Genomic DNA, 16172 nt, shown 5'->3' with positions numbered 1-16172 from the left:
GCTACAACTTTCTAGAACATTTGAACTTCATAGGACCAACACCAGGGGCGCCACAGTCGAAAAACCAATTTCAATATCACATAACCTCAATTATATCGACTGTCGCTGAACCGATTTTGATGATTACTTCGACATAATTGTAGAGGACATTTGTCCCTTTATTTCGTCCATATAACATTTTTCGATCAGATAATGCGATTTGTCCGATTTTGTCGTATAAGTGTGAAAAAATTGATTTTTCCCTAACGCTTTGAAACCACTCAGATGCCAATTTGACTACTTCTTCTCGACCAAGACACTTAAAATAGGGTTTTAAATAGAAAGTCTCACAAAATACAACAATTCTTTGATATAGTTGAAGTTCATAAAATGAACACTTGGGGCGCTCTGGTCGAAAAAACGAGTTCAGAAACAAACAACCTCGATTATCTCGGCTTCTGATTAATCGAGGAGATCAAGTTCTACGGCAAAATTATAGAGAACATTATGGTCTACATTTCACCCATATATCACTTTTCTGTCACTCCATCCAAATCCTTGATATTTTGGTTTAAATACAAAATTTGTATAATTTCACGAATTTGATGAATGGCCCCCAACTTCAGCTCTAAATTGAATTTGCATGCACTCCGAGTTAATTCACATTAAGATTCTCACCTACATAAGCCGGTTTGGATTATCTGTCCCTTTCTTGCTTTTAATAAATTTTGAATAATAGTTTAAATTAAACACTTTTGCCAGCCACTGTAAAAGTGAAAATCCAAGAGCAATCTCAGTGACATTTGGATCGCCATGTTGGTCTAGATTTTGTCCAACAATTTGCTCTGCTTCTACTACTTTTAAAATTAATTTTTGGAGGGATTCTGTACCAGAAATTATCCCTCCAAAAAAAGAAATTTTGATCTTTTTTCTATATTCAACTTATTCTGTGTGGATTTTTATTTGATTATGTTCTCTATATAGTTTTTTGTATAAAGAAATATTGAGGATATTTTGTGTGAAGTCTAGGAATATTTAACAGAGCATTCTAAGACGAGATTTAAGCCTCAAGGTTGAACTAGAAACTAGAAACTAGAGCCCTGAAAATGTTAACGATAAGAATTGATATGGAAATGTGCCGAGTGTGCCTGAGAACAGGAGTTGGAACATCCCTGTTCCAGGAAGATCTCTCAGAGAAATTCAACGAAGTCACCGGACTCTCGGTAAGTTCAAGGGTTTTTTTTTATTAATGTAGAAGAAATATTAACAATCTATTCATTGTAGGTAAGTCCAGAAGATGGTCTTCCGAGTTCCTTGTGCGCCAAATGCCTGTCCAGACTCAATTTGTCCCATGACTTCCGGACACAGAGCATTGAGTCAGAGAATCACCTAAATGACTTTATTTCCCAAGTCAACAAAGAATTCCAGCACAAGATACCCATTGTTCCAGAAGACCGACCCCAAAGGAGCTCAAGTGACATGGAGCTGGAATTGTTGCTGGAAAATGGATATCTCGAGGAAGAGGGAGACACTGCTCCGGCGGCCAGAAGAGCTTCTGACAGAGAAGAAGATGAAGAGATAGCAGAATATGTCAAGATTGATGATTTTTCCATGAAAGACATCATTGAGGACTGCCAGGACGAAGAGGAACCAGAATTATCAGTTAAAGACGAAATAATGGAAATTGAGGAACTGGATGAGGAGATAATTGAGAAGATTATCGAAGAGGAACCCAGTTATGACGAAGTTGATGTTCCAGGTGAACAAGAAATTCAAACTTCATCCCAGGACAGTGATCAAGGTTCCAGCAGAATCAAAAGGCGCGAATCTTCCGTCATCGACAGTCACTACTGCATAAAATGTGACAAGGATTTCAGCACCAGAACCAATCTGCATCGTCATATGCAAACTCACGATGGCCAGAAACCCTTCACATGTTCAATTTGTGGCAATGGATTCACGCAAAAGGGCTCCCTGAAGCAGCATATGCATCTGCATACAGGAGAACGTCCATATCACTGTTCCGTCTGCGATCGCAGATTCACCCAAGCCAAGACTCTCGTCAATCACATGCGTCGGCACACAGGGGAAAAGCCCTTCCGGTGCAATGACTGCGGAACACTCTTCCGGCAGAAAGACGGCCTCAAGAGGCATATGCTGCGGCACCAAGATCTTCCTCAGCGCGCCGTCAATTGCAGCATCTGCAATCGTCAATTTGTCTCAAAGTACAGCCTCGAAGTGCACCTTCGGAAGCATTCAAGTGACCAAAAGGCCATCTCAAATGCTCCCAGGTACAAGTGCACTGAATGCAGCAGACACTTCGTCTCACCCAAAACTCTGGAAGCCCATCAGCGAGCTCATGCTGGAGAAGCCCCCTTCAAGTGCACCTTCGAGAACTGCGAGGCTGCTTTTGTGCGACAATCGAGCCTCAAGAGTCACATCAAGAGACACGAAGTCATCATCAATCCCACAGATAGTACAATTGAAGTACTGGAGATTGCCCATGAGACCACAAACGGAGAGAGTGCAAAGGAAGGTACTTCGAGTGATACTCCTAGCAAATTCCAATGCAACAGATGCCCCAAGGTCTTCACGCTCAAGTAAGTTCAATTTCAAAGCAATTTAGAACTTAGAAAGTATTTCTCATCAGATTTAGAAGGATCAGTGACTTACAAAGTTCAAAGACTCCATTTTGAATCACTTCGTCAGTTTCACGGAGATTAAGCCTTTAAGGACGATTGGAACACCGGTGTCCCATAAAGAAAATAATTTTTCCTGACCAACTAAACTTTTTTTTTTCTTACATTTGCACATAATTGTAAAGTAGAAGGTTGAAGGAATCAAGGATATTTTTTGTAAGTCTCCAGCTATTTGCTGTATAGTAAATTTTTAAGCTAAAAAATGACGAATTTTTAAATTCTCATATTGAAAATTGATTTTAATTTTTAATTATTTTTTATACTTCCAATTTTTTTTAAGCAAAACCGTTTTGGAAAAAGAAACTACAATACTCAAACATAATATTTTTCATTAGAATGAAAATTATCAGTCATTGATATCCTCAGAAAAATTACTTAAATTTTTGGGCTTTTTTTTGTCCCTATCGTCCATAGAGACAAAAAATACACCAAATTAGACTCTGTTGGCTTTTCGAAGGTTAGATGTAAGACGTTTGACAAGTTTTGTTTATCGGTTTCATTTTTATTGGTGATTTTCGGTCAGCGAAAACTGTCTCGTCGTTAAAGGGTTAAAAGCTCTAGAAAGTGTATTTTTAAATCGATTTGGACAAATCTGTTCTCATTTGAAAGGCTTTGAATCCTTTTGTAAATTCGGAATCGGTTCGATCGGTTTAATTCGATCGTTTCCGTGGGATAATTGGACATACAAAAATCATAGTTCCCATTCACATAGAAACACAGTGAAAACTTTTGAACATACTGACCAAAATATTAGTACAAAATTTCTTTGGAACAATTTTTTTAAAACAAGTAATGTACTTTGAGAAGATATTTCTTTATTCCAATATTTTTCCTTACGGTTTTGTTACGAAATATAGTGACAATTGTGTTAGAATCCTTTTGACACGGTGGAATATCAATTTTAGTCGATTTCGTTTTATACAAATTTGTCCCTAAAAGTTGGAACCGAATATAGACATTTTGTTCCCATTGTCGGGAACAAATTTGTGTACAGTAGACTCTCTCTCAATCGGGAATATGGGGCAAAATGTCATCCGGTTTAGCGATAGAATTGAGTGTTAAAGCCTTTGTAAATTCCACAAACAGCGCTCAATTATAAAGAATCACGATAAAATAGGAAGAACTCGTTCTATAATGCAAGTGTCCCAATTACAGTAGACTCTCACTCAATCGGCTCTTTTTCAATCGGGCGATAAAATTTTGTTGACAATTTTCACGTTTAATTATGAAGCTAATTCGTTCAAATTCGCTGTAGTTCTTCCTATTTTATCGTGATTCTTTATAATTAGGGCTTTTTGTGGAATTTACAAAGGCTTTGACGCTAAATTCAATCGCTAAACCGGATGACATTTTGCCCCATATTCACGATTGAGAGAGAGTCTACTGTAACAATTGACATTATTATTATTATTATGTATTAATTTCTCAAACAAATAGGGTTCGCCCCTCTTACAATGTTTGGCAAAAGAATAAGAAAAAAAGAAAAAAAAAGTTATTAACAAAATTTAAGTACAGTAGACTCTCTCAAATTCGGGCATATGGGACCGCAATGCCAGCCGAATTAGACAGAAATTCGGGCGAAAAACTTTGAAATGCAACGATTTTTTATTCATCTGCATATATTGAGTTTATGTACTCATATTTTTATGATAAATTACATGAAAATCCATTAATAATGCAAAATCACACCAAAACTAAGACAAACCATGCCAAATTTGAGCATATTTGATTCATTTGATAATCATAATCAAACTTGAAAAATGACAACAAACTTTTTTCAAACGTAACTGCTGCCCGAATTAAAAAGTAGCCCGATCTTAAAAGAGCCGAATTAGCAAGAGTCTACTGTATCCTGTTTAAGAAAATGAATTGAAATGTAGGTTATATGTTTAAGGGACCATTAACCCATTCAGTCAATGTACCATAAATACTTGAGATAGAATGTTCATATTTTGGGTTTAGTTTCCTACAGATTAATAGATGAATTTTTTGAAAAGACAAAAATTTTATCCATTATGGGGGCGCGGGGAGCCGCCCTCAAACACGCGTCTTAACGGTCACTGAATTTAAATTCTGTGCATTAATTCATTACAAACTCTATTGATTTAGAGTAACTATCGAAGAAAACAAATTGGCAACTAGAATTCAAATCCGGAAAGAGGCCAATTTTAACAAATTCGACAGAATGTCGCATTTTCCGTCCGTCATTTTGAGCAAAAATTTTGCATGACCTTCCGCGAAGCAAAAAAAATAATAACAAAATGTAATTTCATCTCTGTCGGACTATTTTTCTCAAGTAATTGAATAACTAACGTTACTAAAAATCCATTCCCGACAGCAATCCGGATAAAAATTGCCCAGAAATAAATCATCAAAAATCACTCAATTTGCGTATGATGTATAATACCATGGTAAGGAATGGATTAATATAATAGAAAATTGAGAGAAATTCAATAAGGCGATAGGATGAAGTTTATTAATTAAATTGCAGGTTTTAAACTCGTGAAATAGCTTAAGGTTGATGGAAGTAAACAGGGGACGTTTGAGTTAAAGAACTATGAATTATCCTGTTTAAGAAAGTGAATTGAAATGTAGGTTATGTTTGAGGGACCATTAACGTATCACGAATCACTTACACTGAGAAAAAAAGAGGATGCGATTAACTTTTTTAAGGGTAAAATCAACATGAAAGAAGGGTAAGTTTAACCCCCAATACACCTAAAAAGGGTAATATTTACACCGATTTCGGATCAATACTGCAGGGTAAAATAAACAATTTCGGAATGTTATTTTAACTTTTTGGGTTTTTCTCATCGTGTACCATATCGTATTACAATTATATATTCAGTCAATCAGGCAGCCGCCATATTTAACTCTTTCCGGATCGCAGCATATGCTGCAAGCCAATTTCACAATTTTTAATCAAAAATATCTAAGCTCAGGAATTAATTGAGGTCCTACAAAAAATATCTTACATTTGGACATCCTTATAGTTTGTAATCATCCACAAGAATAGGATTTTTATCAGTTCTGAATAATTAAAAAACATTGTTTTTCATAGAAAATGCATATGCTTCTTTGGGTACTAGAGTCCCAAAAGAGACGAAAGAGTTAATTCAAGTTCTTGCAGGCCGCCATGAGTTAATTCAGTTGATAAAATAAATACAGTTAACTTGGTTCCAAACTATTTTAATAATTTTTATTAATTTTAAGCTTGCTCCAACATAGTGCGTCAGTTGTATAAGATTTCTCTAAATACCTAAACGCAGCACTAGAATTGCCATGGTTCCCATGGTTCATTATGATACTCTCTGAAGCAGTTGCGTGCTGAATTGAAGCATAGATACACATTGCATCCTTCACATTTACAAAAGATCCTGCTGTCCACTTTATTTTTTCTGTAACATAGATAGCACCTGCTTCTAGTTTCTGCCCAAATTGGACAGTGCTCGAGAGGTTGGCATAGTTCATTGGATGGTTTAATAGCGGGAGGTGCTCGTGTCCGACCCATATAGTCACCAATGAGACACCTGGCTACTTCCTGCCTGAACTCAAGCAGTGTGAGACTTCCAATGCCCCTCTCCTGTGACATTTCATTGTAAACGATGCACGCATTGTTCATACCAATGTCCATTAAGTCGAAGAATAATTTCAGATAAGATTTTGTCGTACTCTTTCTATCATGGTCATAATATGATTTTTTCAGGTTCATAATATGCACCCCATTCATGTGTTGATTATAGTTTTGGATAATTTTCGGACAATTGAGCTGTAACTTCTCTGATGTATCAGACTGCTGCCTCTGCACTTTTACCATTTCCATTGGTGATATGTAATTTGAGAGAAGCGTGACCGAGCATGTGTCCATCCACTTTACACATACAATGCGTCCTGAAGACCGCCAATCAACATCTCCTGTCTTCATCTTTCTGTCTGGAATCAGGTCTGGCAAATGTCTGCGATGTTTTTGGACGGTGCCACATGCAAAGATTCTTTTTCTCAGCAAAATACATTGCAGTCGGACTGTATTGAAAAACTTATCGAAGAACACTTCACAACCAATATTTTCAATTTCTTTGCAGAGTTTCAGGACTACTCCTTCGCCCAATTCATACTGTGACTGAGACTTTTTACCTTGGCATAGGTCAAATTCGAAGAGATATCCTGACGTTGAGTCGCAACGGCACCACATTTTAAAACCCCATTTTATGGGACCTTTGTGAACATATTGCTTCATTGCATTTTTTCCCTTAAATTTGATCATATGCTCACCAATAGTTTGTTGCTTGGTTGGCTCTTTAGTCTTCTGGAAACACATATTAAAGTGATTTATCAAAGGACGTACTTTATATGCCCTATCACTTTTATCCGCCATGAGATTATCGTTAAAGTGAAGAGCATTTCGAATTTCCAGGAATCGTTTTCTCGTCATAACTGAAGCAATGTACGGAACATGAATGTCTGGATCCTTTGACCAATAATCCTTAAAACTGGGCAAAACATGGTAACTCATGATCATATTTATACCCAAAAAAGCCTTCAGCTCATCTTCCTTCAATTCAAAACGATGACCCTTCTGGTACATATAAAGCTCACTCTCACTACAGATAAGATTTGCAAGTTCTGTGAAACATAAAGTCTCCAGAAAAACATTATATGGTGAAAAATCTTCATTGTCCAACTCTATCTTAATCGCACCAAATGGATAATTATTTAATGATTCACCATGTGAAGAGTTTGCATAGTCTTTGGACCAAGTTATTTTTATATCACCTTCTTTTTGTCCCTCTTGCCCAGAAGCAATAATATCATCAACAGTGGAAGTGTACTCGCCTAGATCTTGGCTCAAATTTTCCTGGGATTCCTCTTTCTCTTCCTTTACATTTACGTCTACTGTCATCAATTCATTTTCATCAAAACCTTCAAAATCCTCCTCATCATCGCTGTGGTCCGGAAAAAGTAGACAGATATTTGTCTTCGCGATACTAGGAATGCTTTTGCCGAGATCCGAGTTCAAATTTTCTTGAAATATTTCTTCGTTTTTGATAAACTCATTGTCGTCAAATTCTCCAAAGCATTCCTCACCATCACTGTTGTCCGGAAAAAGTATACTGATTTTTTCCATTGACATCTGAACGGAAAATATATTACTATAGGTACACAAAGAACGATGGAAAATTACTGATCAAGTAAAGTTCAGCAGAAAACAAAACCTCACTACTTTTGTGACAGCAACTCACCTTATGGAATCTTAATTATGGGGTTAACTCTTTCGCCTCTTTTGGGACTCTGAGTACCCAAAGCAGCATATGAATGTTCTGTGGAAAACAATGTCTTTTAATTATTCAGAACTGATAAAAATCAGATTCTTGTGGATGATTACAAACCATAAAAATGTCCAAATGTAAGATATCTTTTGTAGTACCTCAATTAATTCCTGAGCTTAGATATTTTTGATTAAAAAATGATGAAAGTGGCTTGCAGCATATGCTGCGGTCCGGAAAGACTGTCAAAAAACCAATGATTGCGTCGATTCGATTTGGCGTCTAAAATTTTGGGGATGAGCGTACCCAAATGTTTGAACGTTTTATTCTTTTTTGGAAATCAGAGAAAGATTTATTCTTCAAATCTATGCACTTTTAAATTCTTAATTATCAAACTTATGGACCACGGAGAGGCAAGATGTTTCAAGTAAAGTGGCTCAATGGAAACTGCAAATGACGTGATACTTTTACCCGACTGACACAGTGCTTACAACTCATATTTGTCATGTATTTGTAATAGAAAAATAAGAAATCGAATAATTTTGCAGTCTCAACTAAATTTAAGTTGAAAAGTTCAGTATAGGGTAGAGTCAGTACTATTTCGCCATTAACTCTCTAACTGTGTTTTCTTTAATATGCGAAAAAAAAGTTCTAAAACAATGTTTTCTAGGATAATTATGATCCAATAAAGTCGAAAAAACCATCCATTCTTCATTATCTCTTTTAAGGCGTCTACACATTGGAAGCAATTTTCGTCAAAAATTGCGTTTTTGACAGAAATTTGACGTTTCCCCTTACAACGCTGCAGGGAATTTCCTTCAAAAAAGCAATTTTTGACAAAAATTGCTCCCAATGTGTAGAGGCCATTAGTTTAGGCGCTAGATGAGAAAATATAATTTTTTTTGAAACTCTTTTTGCTTCTGAAATTCACATTTTTAGTTTTTTCAATTTTTTTTAAATAAAATATACAAAGTAGAATGACATATTTTTCAGTAAAAAAATAAATTTACTTTAGTCAGATAACTTTAAATCGGTATTTTTATGGAAATTGGAAATGAGTTTTTTTTGCACTAATATTTTTTGTTGCTTTTTCTCTGACCTGTCACACAAAACTGGGAATAGCAACAAAACGAAGAGTCAAAATGAGTTCAAACTTTCAAGAGATGTTTATAAGACTATTACCGAGGACACTATAGTACTTTTAAATAAATGAAACCTTTATTGTCAGAATTTCAGTAAAACTCACTTTATTGTAAGTCTTAGTGGTCAAATGTGATAATTTTGTAGAGAAAAATCTTTTTCCGCCTTTGGGAAATTGGAAAACTCATGGGTACTCTCGTCCCCAAAACAACGAAAAGGAGATAAAAACTTCAATTTTCCAAAAGCCAACAATATCAATTTTGTAAATAATTTTTGCGTGTCAAATGACTCCTTTACAATGTTGATCACTAAAACAAGAAGAATTATTTACCAGTAGCTTGTGGGATGTCCCGGAATAGACACCAAATTCCTGTTTGTCAACAGATTCCTCAAAATATTTCACACAATAACATTTTAAAACACATTTCTTTCAACACGATGTTATTGTAGACACATTAAGCTTTCTCAAAAGCATAAAAGACACTTCCTGGACAATCAGAATTCACCAAAATTAGGAAGAATAGGACAAACTTCTCCGAAAGCAATCTCCCGCGATGCCAAATGTCAAAATTATCGGCCATATTGGCAAAAATAATAGTGATCAAATGATGCAACAAAATGGCATAAACTTCATTCAATTGACTGATTGAATATTGCTACGATTATCGCGTGTAATAGAATCAATTCGATTGTCGTAGTAATTTTTCAACGGATTATTCCTGCAAAAAGTTTCGGTTGAATTCATTCTTCTTCTTCTTTTATTTTGCGTAATTTCAGTAGAACTTCTGGAGTAAAAGTCAACTTACTAACTTTCAATTACGAAAATTCAACTTTCTTACTTTTCAACTTTACTTGCTACGATAATCGTTGCAAATTTACTACAATTATCGATATGCTCTATGCTCTCCTATTACACGCGATATTCGTAGTAATTATTTTATACTGTTTAGAGTTTCTAAAGTGTTATTTTATTATTAAAAATTATTTCTAAAGTGTTATTTTATTATATTTTTGAGCTTTTCCAAAGAGATAAAATACTATTGAATGTCCTGACATATTTGTGACTTCTATGCATTGTCCACCGGGTTATCCTTCTTTATGATATCAAGCAGAATTTTATGGCAAAAAAGCTTGAGAAAAGGAGAAATAGTGAATATCAGTTTAAATGATAAGAATAAGCATCACTGTTATCAATTAAAATAGTATTTTGATTAAATTCTCTTTGAAAAAATATGTTTTCATGAGATTTTGGCGCCAGTACGAGCAATAATTTCGACATAACCTTCAAAAATAAAACAAGCTTTCTATGAAGCATATGCTCAGTGCATTTGCTTTTTGCACGGGAAACTTTCTGCATATCTTTTCCCGCAGTATTCCCCTCGAAATATAAAATAAATTATGAGGAAAAACATAAAAAAATATACTAAATTGAATATTTCTCTCCATACAGACGAAATCTCCTGATTCACCTGAAAAATCACAATTTGGTTGACTTACACATGTTCAAGTGCGAAGAATGCAAGATTGGCTTCACATCAAAACGCAGCCTCAAGCTCCACCGAAAGAACCACCATCGAGAAGTAGTTCCCGACCTCAATCAATGCGAAGAGTGTGGAGTGGACTTTGTGAGTTACGTTGATCTCGTGACTCACATCAACCAAATTCACGACGAAATCGATGCCAATTGCTTCTTCTGCGGAGAACACTTCCGATCCAAGAATGCCATGAGCGAGCACATCTTGGAGCACGAATACAACGAAGATGTCATTGAAGGGGATGAATAAATAAATTATCTTCTTTCACTCTTTCTCTTTTTCCATCTTTATTCTGCCCAAAAAAATTGAAAGATTACCTTCCTTTTGGAGCCTTACTTGAGCGGAATGAACCGAGAACTGTGAGTGGCACCAATACCGGGTCTTCCGTGCTTCACGGGCTTATACGTCACTGAGAACTCACCCAGATAGTGGCCAATCATATCGGGTCTCACTTCAATCTGCAAAAGGACAAAATTTTCTATTAAGTCTTCCCCATTTGGAATCACAGAAGGAAATGAAAGTTAATTTTCTTTCTGGGAGGATCAGAATGCTAAATTAAAATCTTTGAAATTGAAGTGATTCAAATTGTGCTTACAAAACGTAAACACAGAAGAATCCCATCAACTCATACTCGTCATCATTCATCATGTTAATGCGGTGGAAACATATTAACACAGAAATTCTTTGGAACTATATTTTACAAAAAAAATATTCTAGCAGTTTTTAAAACATACGTCCTTTTGCACAAAATCTAATTCTAAAGGTAAAATAAATTTAATTTCTTTCAATAACGCTGTATTCTTTTTCCAATTTTTTTACGAAACTTTTCTAGCAGTTCTGGTTCTTCAATCCTTCAAAAATAAAAGAGGATTTTCTAGCATTTTCCTTTCATTGTAAATTATAATAATATTGTAATGAGAAACAAGACTAATTCGCTTTATTGCAGTTAAGGACTTCAAATGTGCTAGAAAACTATAAAAAATACATAAGCTAAATTTAACTAGACTTCGTGATCTTCAATTTTAAATCTGCTAGAATCTCAAATTTATTGAATTCTTGCAATGAAGTAAAACGGGAATGAAATATTTTCTGTAAATTAGAACTTTTTACACTAAAGAAAAATCTTAAAATCAAATAAATTATTGTTTCCTAATACCATAAGTTACAACCTTTCCAGTATAATACTTTAATTTTGTTGGAAACCATCAAGAAAATTATTTTACTTTTTATACCAAAAAAGCTTCTCTAATTTTACTGCCCGCATTCAAAGAGAAAGCAGTAATCGACTCTTTTTTTTTCAACTTTCCACAGAGCTACGGGGTGAAATCGAAAAGAGATATCAACTTCCAATCTACCGTGACCCTACGCCCCTAAAGGCGTCTACACATTGGGAGCAATTTTCATCAAAAATTGCGTTTTTGACAGAAATTTGACGTTTCCCCCTACAACGCTGCAGGGAATTTCCTTCAAAAAAAGCAATTTTTGACAGAAATTGCTCCCAATGTGTAGAGGCCATAAAGCAACATTCTCTAGAAGTAATATTTCCCCAATCTCCTCCATTCCCACTTAAACCAAGTTTTTCTTGAGTTTTCCTCAAAAACGACTCCATCCATTTCTTTTATTTCGGGTGGCTTTAGTCCAGACATGTGTAACCGAAAAAATTTTCAACATTGAATTTTTGAAGATCAAAAAAGTTAAACCTCTTTGAAGTGACTATTTTTTAACCGATTTGCTTAAATTTGGATAATTATCCGGATGGATTTTTTGAATTTGTTCAACGTCTTCAAAATATAATACAAGTTTTTTTGTAGAATTAGAAAAAAAAGTTTTAATAAAGATTAAAAAGAAATTATTAGAGAATTCTATGCTATTATATTTTATTTATTAAATAAAAACATCGCAGAATAATTCATTTTCATTGGTGAACAGACATGCGACCTCAAAATTATTTTAAATGTAACCGTCGATAACTCGTCCGGATTAGAGAGCGGGCACTGTAAAATTTAATGGATAAAAAACCACACAAAAAGTTCCTTGCACAGAACTCTCTATCTAATTCTCGTGAGTTCGAGCATTTTGTAAAGTTGTGACGCCTTGCTATCTCTTTTGTTTTAATAATTAAACTGCAAAAAGTTATAGGAACATGTACTAAGAGTAAGAAAAGACTGAAAGAGAGGTGCATAGTCTGCAAAATTTCAAATAGAACACTAAGTGTATTGGAAAGGGTGCCCTTTAGTAACGATCAGTCAGATATTAGTGTCTGTATTATTATTTCTGACCGTGGTGTCAAATATAAGATTAATATTAATATTAAGATCGAACCCGAACATCTTCCTGAAGTGGCGGAGGATCGACAAACGTGGGCTGCTAGATTGGATGTCATGGGCCCGCGACCCCAATAGGGATAAGCGGTTGAAAATGAATGAATGTAATATTAAGAAAAGCCTGAGAGAGAGGTATATAGTGTGCGAAATTTCAAATGGAATATAACAGGGGCATGACGTTTCCTTTGTTTCCAATATGTTTCTAGCGTGCCGAAAAAACTTTGGAGTTTATTCGGTGTTTTCAGTCATTGTAGAATGAATTAGTAAAAAATACTAATACAAAATTAAAGCCAATTTAATAACGAAGATGTAACCGAAAACCCCAAATTGGCAATCTACGTAGTTTTGGAGATATCTCGTGAAATGTGTACGAAAACAGGGAAAAAATTACACTAAAACCGGTCGCATTTTTCAGAGCTAATATAACGTGTGTTAGAAAGAGTGCACTCTAGTAGAGTAATACGATGAGTAAAATATTACTGTTCCTATTGACTGATTTCTGAATCGTATTACAGACAATTCGAACAATTTTCCATGCGTGCCAACTGTGATTCGGTCAGTTTTCGAGCGATTGTATTGCTGCCAACTTTGTACGCAGTGGAGAAATGCGAGAGAGAGGGACAAGATAAAACACTTGCTATCTCTCTTAATCTTAATATTAATCTATGTGACACCGCGGTAAGACGAACACATAAACACAATAATTATGCATAAGATCGTTACTTTCGGTAACTGTAATTCTAGCAGTTTTGATTTCTCTTGATGATCCTGTCACAATTTGATTGACGAAATTAGAGTTCGATCTACTACAGAAAAGAGTTTTGACAATTTGTTAATTAAAACATAATGCAGTTAAGCTGCCAAAATATACTGTATATTCTAACAGTAGTGATGTAGTTCCCCTGTGTACTGAATATGGCTAAACTACTAGAAATTACCTGGTTCAAATTCTAACAGTTGAAACCTGATGCGGACATTCGACCATGTGCAAAAATACACTTGAATTACTTCTAATAACTGATTGGAATGAGTTCCTCCTTTTAATCTGAAAGACCAAAGAGCCACCTCACTCCTGAGGATCGCAAAAATCGGTCAACGGGCGCATATGTCCGATGTCGTCGCGCGTCTATACAACCTCAATAATAATAATACTTCTAATAACAGTTTTTCAAGGTCAAAAGTTAAAAAAAGGCTCTATTGAGCATACTTATCAAGCGTATGGGGTAATGCTTGGGCTCGTTGGAAAGGTCTTGGAATTTCCGACAAGACTCAACCGGTTCCAATTTTTATTTGAAATTTAATTAGGTATAGGGTAAGTGTGCCAAATTGCGGCCAGCTTGCAATTCCGGCCACCTTTTTGTTCCTCGAATTTCCATGAACTTTTAGATTTTACGTTCTCTAGAGATTATCGATAGGGAGCGTCGACAAACGAGATGACGTGAAAAAGATATTGGAAGAATTCCCGAAGGGCAAGGAACTATGAAAATGGAGGTAGCCGAAATAGGGCACCCAAGCTATGTCTATACTTTTATTCATTTTAAAATATATTAAGAATGATTTTAGAGTAAATAAAGACGGTAAACTCTTTACGAGGTTCCAAGCAACACTCTTTAAGAGAGAATAAAAAAAAATCAATTTGTATTAAAAATATTACATTGCAGACTTTGGCGCTTGCATGCAACTATGCCAAAATTTGGCACACTTACCCTATTTGTCTTAAAGTCATTATGGGCAATATTTTGAGTGATCATATCGGTTGTGAAGCAGTTATGAACCCATAAGTAATTTTCGTCCGAAAATAAATTTTATTATTCTTAAAATTATTTTGTGGGATATTTCGAGTGATTTACAAATCGATTGAGAATTGGTAAACGGGGTAAACGGTAAATGATACGAAAGTACTTTAGAGGGTTGGCATCTAAGTCACGGGTTCGAGCACTTCGCAAAGCGTAGAACGCTTGGCCACCCTTTTTTTAATTTAAAAACAATTTTCTGAATTTATACTACAAAGAAGATATTCCCTGATAAATTATTAAAACTTATTTCGATTAAGAAAAAAATCACTAGAAATATTTTGATTTTATGGGAGTTTTTCAGATTAAAAAAAAAACAACTTTCTTTGGCTATGTTAATACAGTAGACTCTCGCTTATCCGTGGAACGGGACCGAAATGTCACACGGATTTTGAGAGTGATACACATCAAATTGTTTGAAATCTAACGATTTTTTCGTTTACATTGCAAATTTATGGAGTGAATTCTGATCTGACTGAATCGACATTCTCTCTAAACATGCGTACTGTCCAAAAAAGTTACAATGAGAAAGAATTAACAGTAGATAGAGCACATTTGCTTTAACAAAAAAAACCAAAACGGGGAAATATGTCAACAAAATTTTTAAAATTCAACTGTCTCACGGATTTTTTTATGTCACCCGGAAAAAGAGTCCACGGATAAGCGAGAGTCTACTGTATGTTTCCTTAAGTTTGGAAGGATTTGGGTTTTATAATTGATAAGAAAATAAACTAACCTGATTGAATGCTTTGCCGTTGTATACACCAATGATGGATCCCACCATTTCTGGCACGACAATCATGTTGCGGAGATGAGTTTTCACAATAGCAGGCTTCTCAAGTGGCGGAGCGTCCTTCTTGGCTTTGCGCAATTTCTTGATCAGAGCCATTGGTTTGCGCTTCAAACCCCTGGAGAATCGCCGACGAGCACGACTGTGCATCAGCTCAACCACTTGATCACTGGAATGGAGAAAAATAATCACTGCGATTAGCAAATGTTTTCCGGGAGTTTTGTGAGGTTATGTCTCAGTGAAATCTGCAACTTACTTGGGCATGTCCAGCAATTGATCCAAGTCCACTCCACGGTATGTGAACTTCTTGAAGATACGCTTCTTCACTACGGTTCCTCCTTCCTCTTGCTGGAAATGAGAAAAAAAGGAAAGTGAAAAGCCATGTTTTTGCAAAGGAAGCCTCCACAATTTCTCTTTTTTATCGATAGAAAATTCATTTTCTGACAAAATTTCTTTAGAAATCTTTTCTTTGATATTAGTTCTTTCTATTTTAGTAGAATTCACTGCGGATTTTTAAGTAAAAACACTGTAAATTTACCTCAGTCATGTTTGACGATCCACGTTTCTTCACACAAAATGCAGAAAAGATAGAAAAATGGCTACCGGAAACAGTCGATGACAATGCACACACGCCTGCCAACTTTACAC

At 35.3% G+C, this 16172-nt stretch overlaps 3 protein-coding genes across 5 annotated transcripts; 1 reads left to right on the top strand and 2 right to left on the bottom strand.

The window, feature by feature from the left end:
* Positions 1 to 752: 752 nt before the first annotated feature.
* LOC129806340 (gastrula zinc finger protein XlCGF57.1-like) lies at positions 753 to 10884 on the top strand. Its single transcript, XM_055854889.1, has 3 exons — positions 753 to 1202; positions 1264 to 2579; positions 10533 to 10884. The coding sequence occupies exons 1-3, from the start codon at positions 1086 to 1088 to the stop codon at positions 10864 to 10866; spliced, it is 1767 nt and encodes a 588-aa protein (XP_055710864.1). The 5' UTR covers positions 753 to 1085; the 3' UTR covers positions 10867 to 10884.
* LOC129806337 (piggyBac transposable element-derived protein 2-like) lies at positions 5852 to 8424 on the bottom strand. Of its 3 annotated transcripts, none has more exons than XM_055854883.1 (3): positions 8104 to 8424; positions 7919 to 7996; positions 5852 to 7809 (listed from the first exon to the last, which is right to left on the bottom strand). In XM_055854883.1, exon 3 carries the CDS (start codon positions 7807 to 7809, stop codon positions 5950 to 5952), a length of 1860 nt encoding a protein of 619 aa, XP_055710858.1. In that variant the 5' UTR covers positions 7919 to 7996; positions 8104 to 8424; the 3' UTR covers positions 5852 to 5949. The 3 variants fall into 3 exon arrangements, with proteins under 3 accessions (XP_055710858.1, XP_055710859.1, XP_055710857.1); XM_055854884.1 differs by having other exon boundaries at positions 5852 to 7828; positions 8066 to 8412; XM_055854882.1 differs by having other exon boundaries at positions 8066 to 8412.
* A 1-nt stretch (position 10885) lies between the features above and the next one.
* Positions 10886 to 16171, bottom strand: LOC129806386 (uncharacterized). Its single transcript, XM_055854941.1, has 4 exons — positions 16063 to 16171; positions 15781 to 15872; positions 15471 to 15693; positions 10886 to 11075 (listed from the first exon to the last, which is right to left on the bottom strand). Exons 1-4 carry the CDS (start codon positions 16069 to 16071, stop codon positions 10950 to 10952), a joined length of 450 nt encoding a protein of 149 aa, XP_055710916.1. The 5' UTR covers positions 16072 to 16171; the 3' UTR covers positions 10886 to 10949.
* Between the last annotated feature and the right edge of the window lies 1 nt (position 16172).

The sequence above is a fragment of the Phlebotomus papatasi genome, chromosome 3, assembly GCF_024763615.1.
Source record: "Phlebotomus papatasi isolate M1 chromosome 3, Ppap_2.1, whole genome shotgun sequence".
NCBI lineage: Eukaryota > Metazoa > Arthropoda > Insecta > Diptera > Psychodidae > Phlebotomus > Phlebotomus papatasi.
This window is presented reverse-complemented; position numbering and strand designations above follow the sequence as displayed.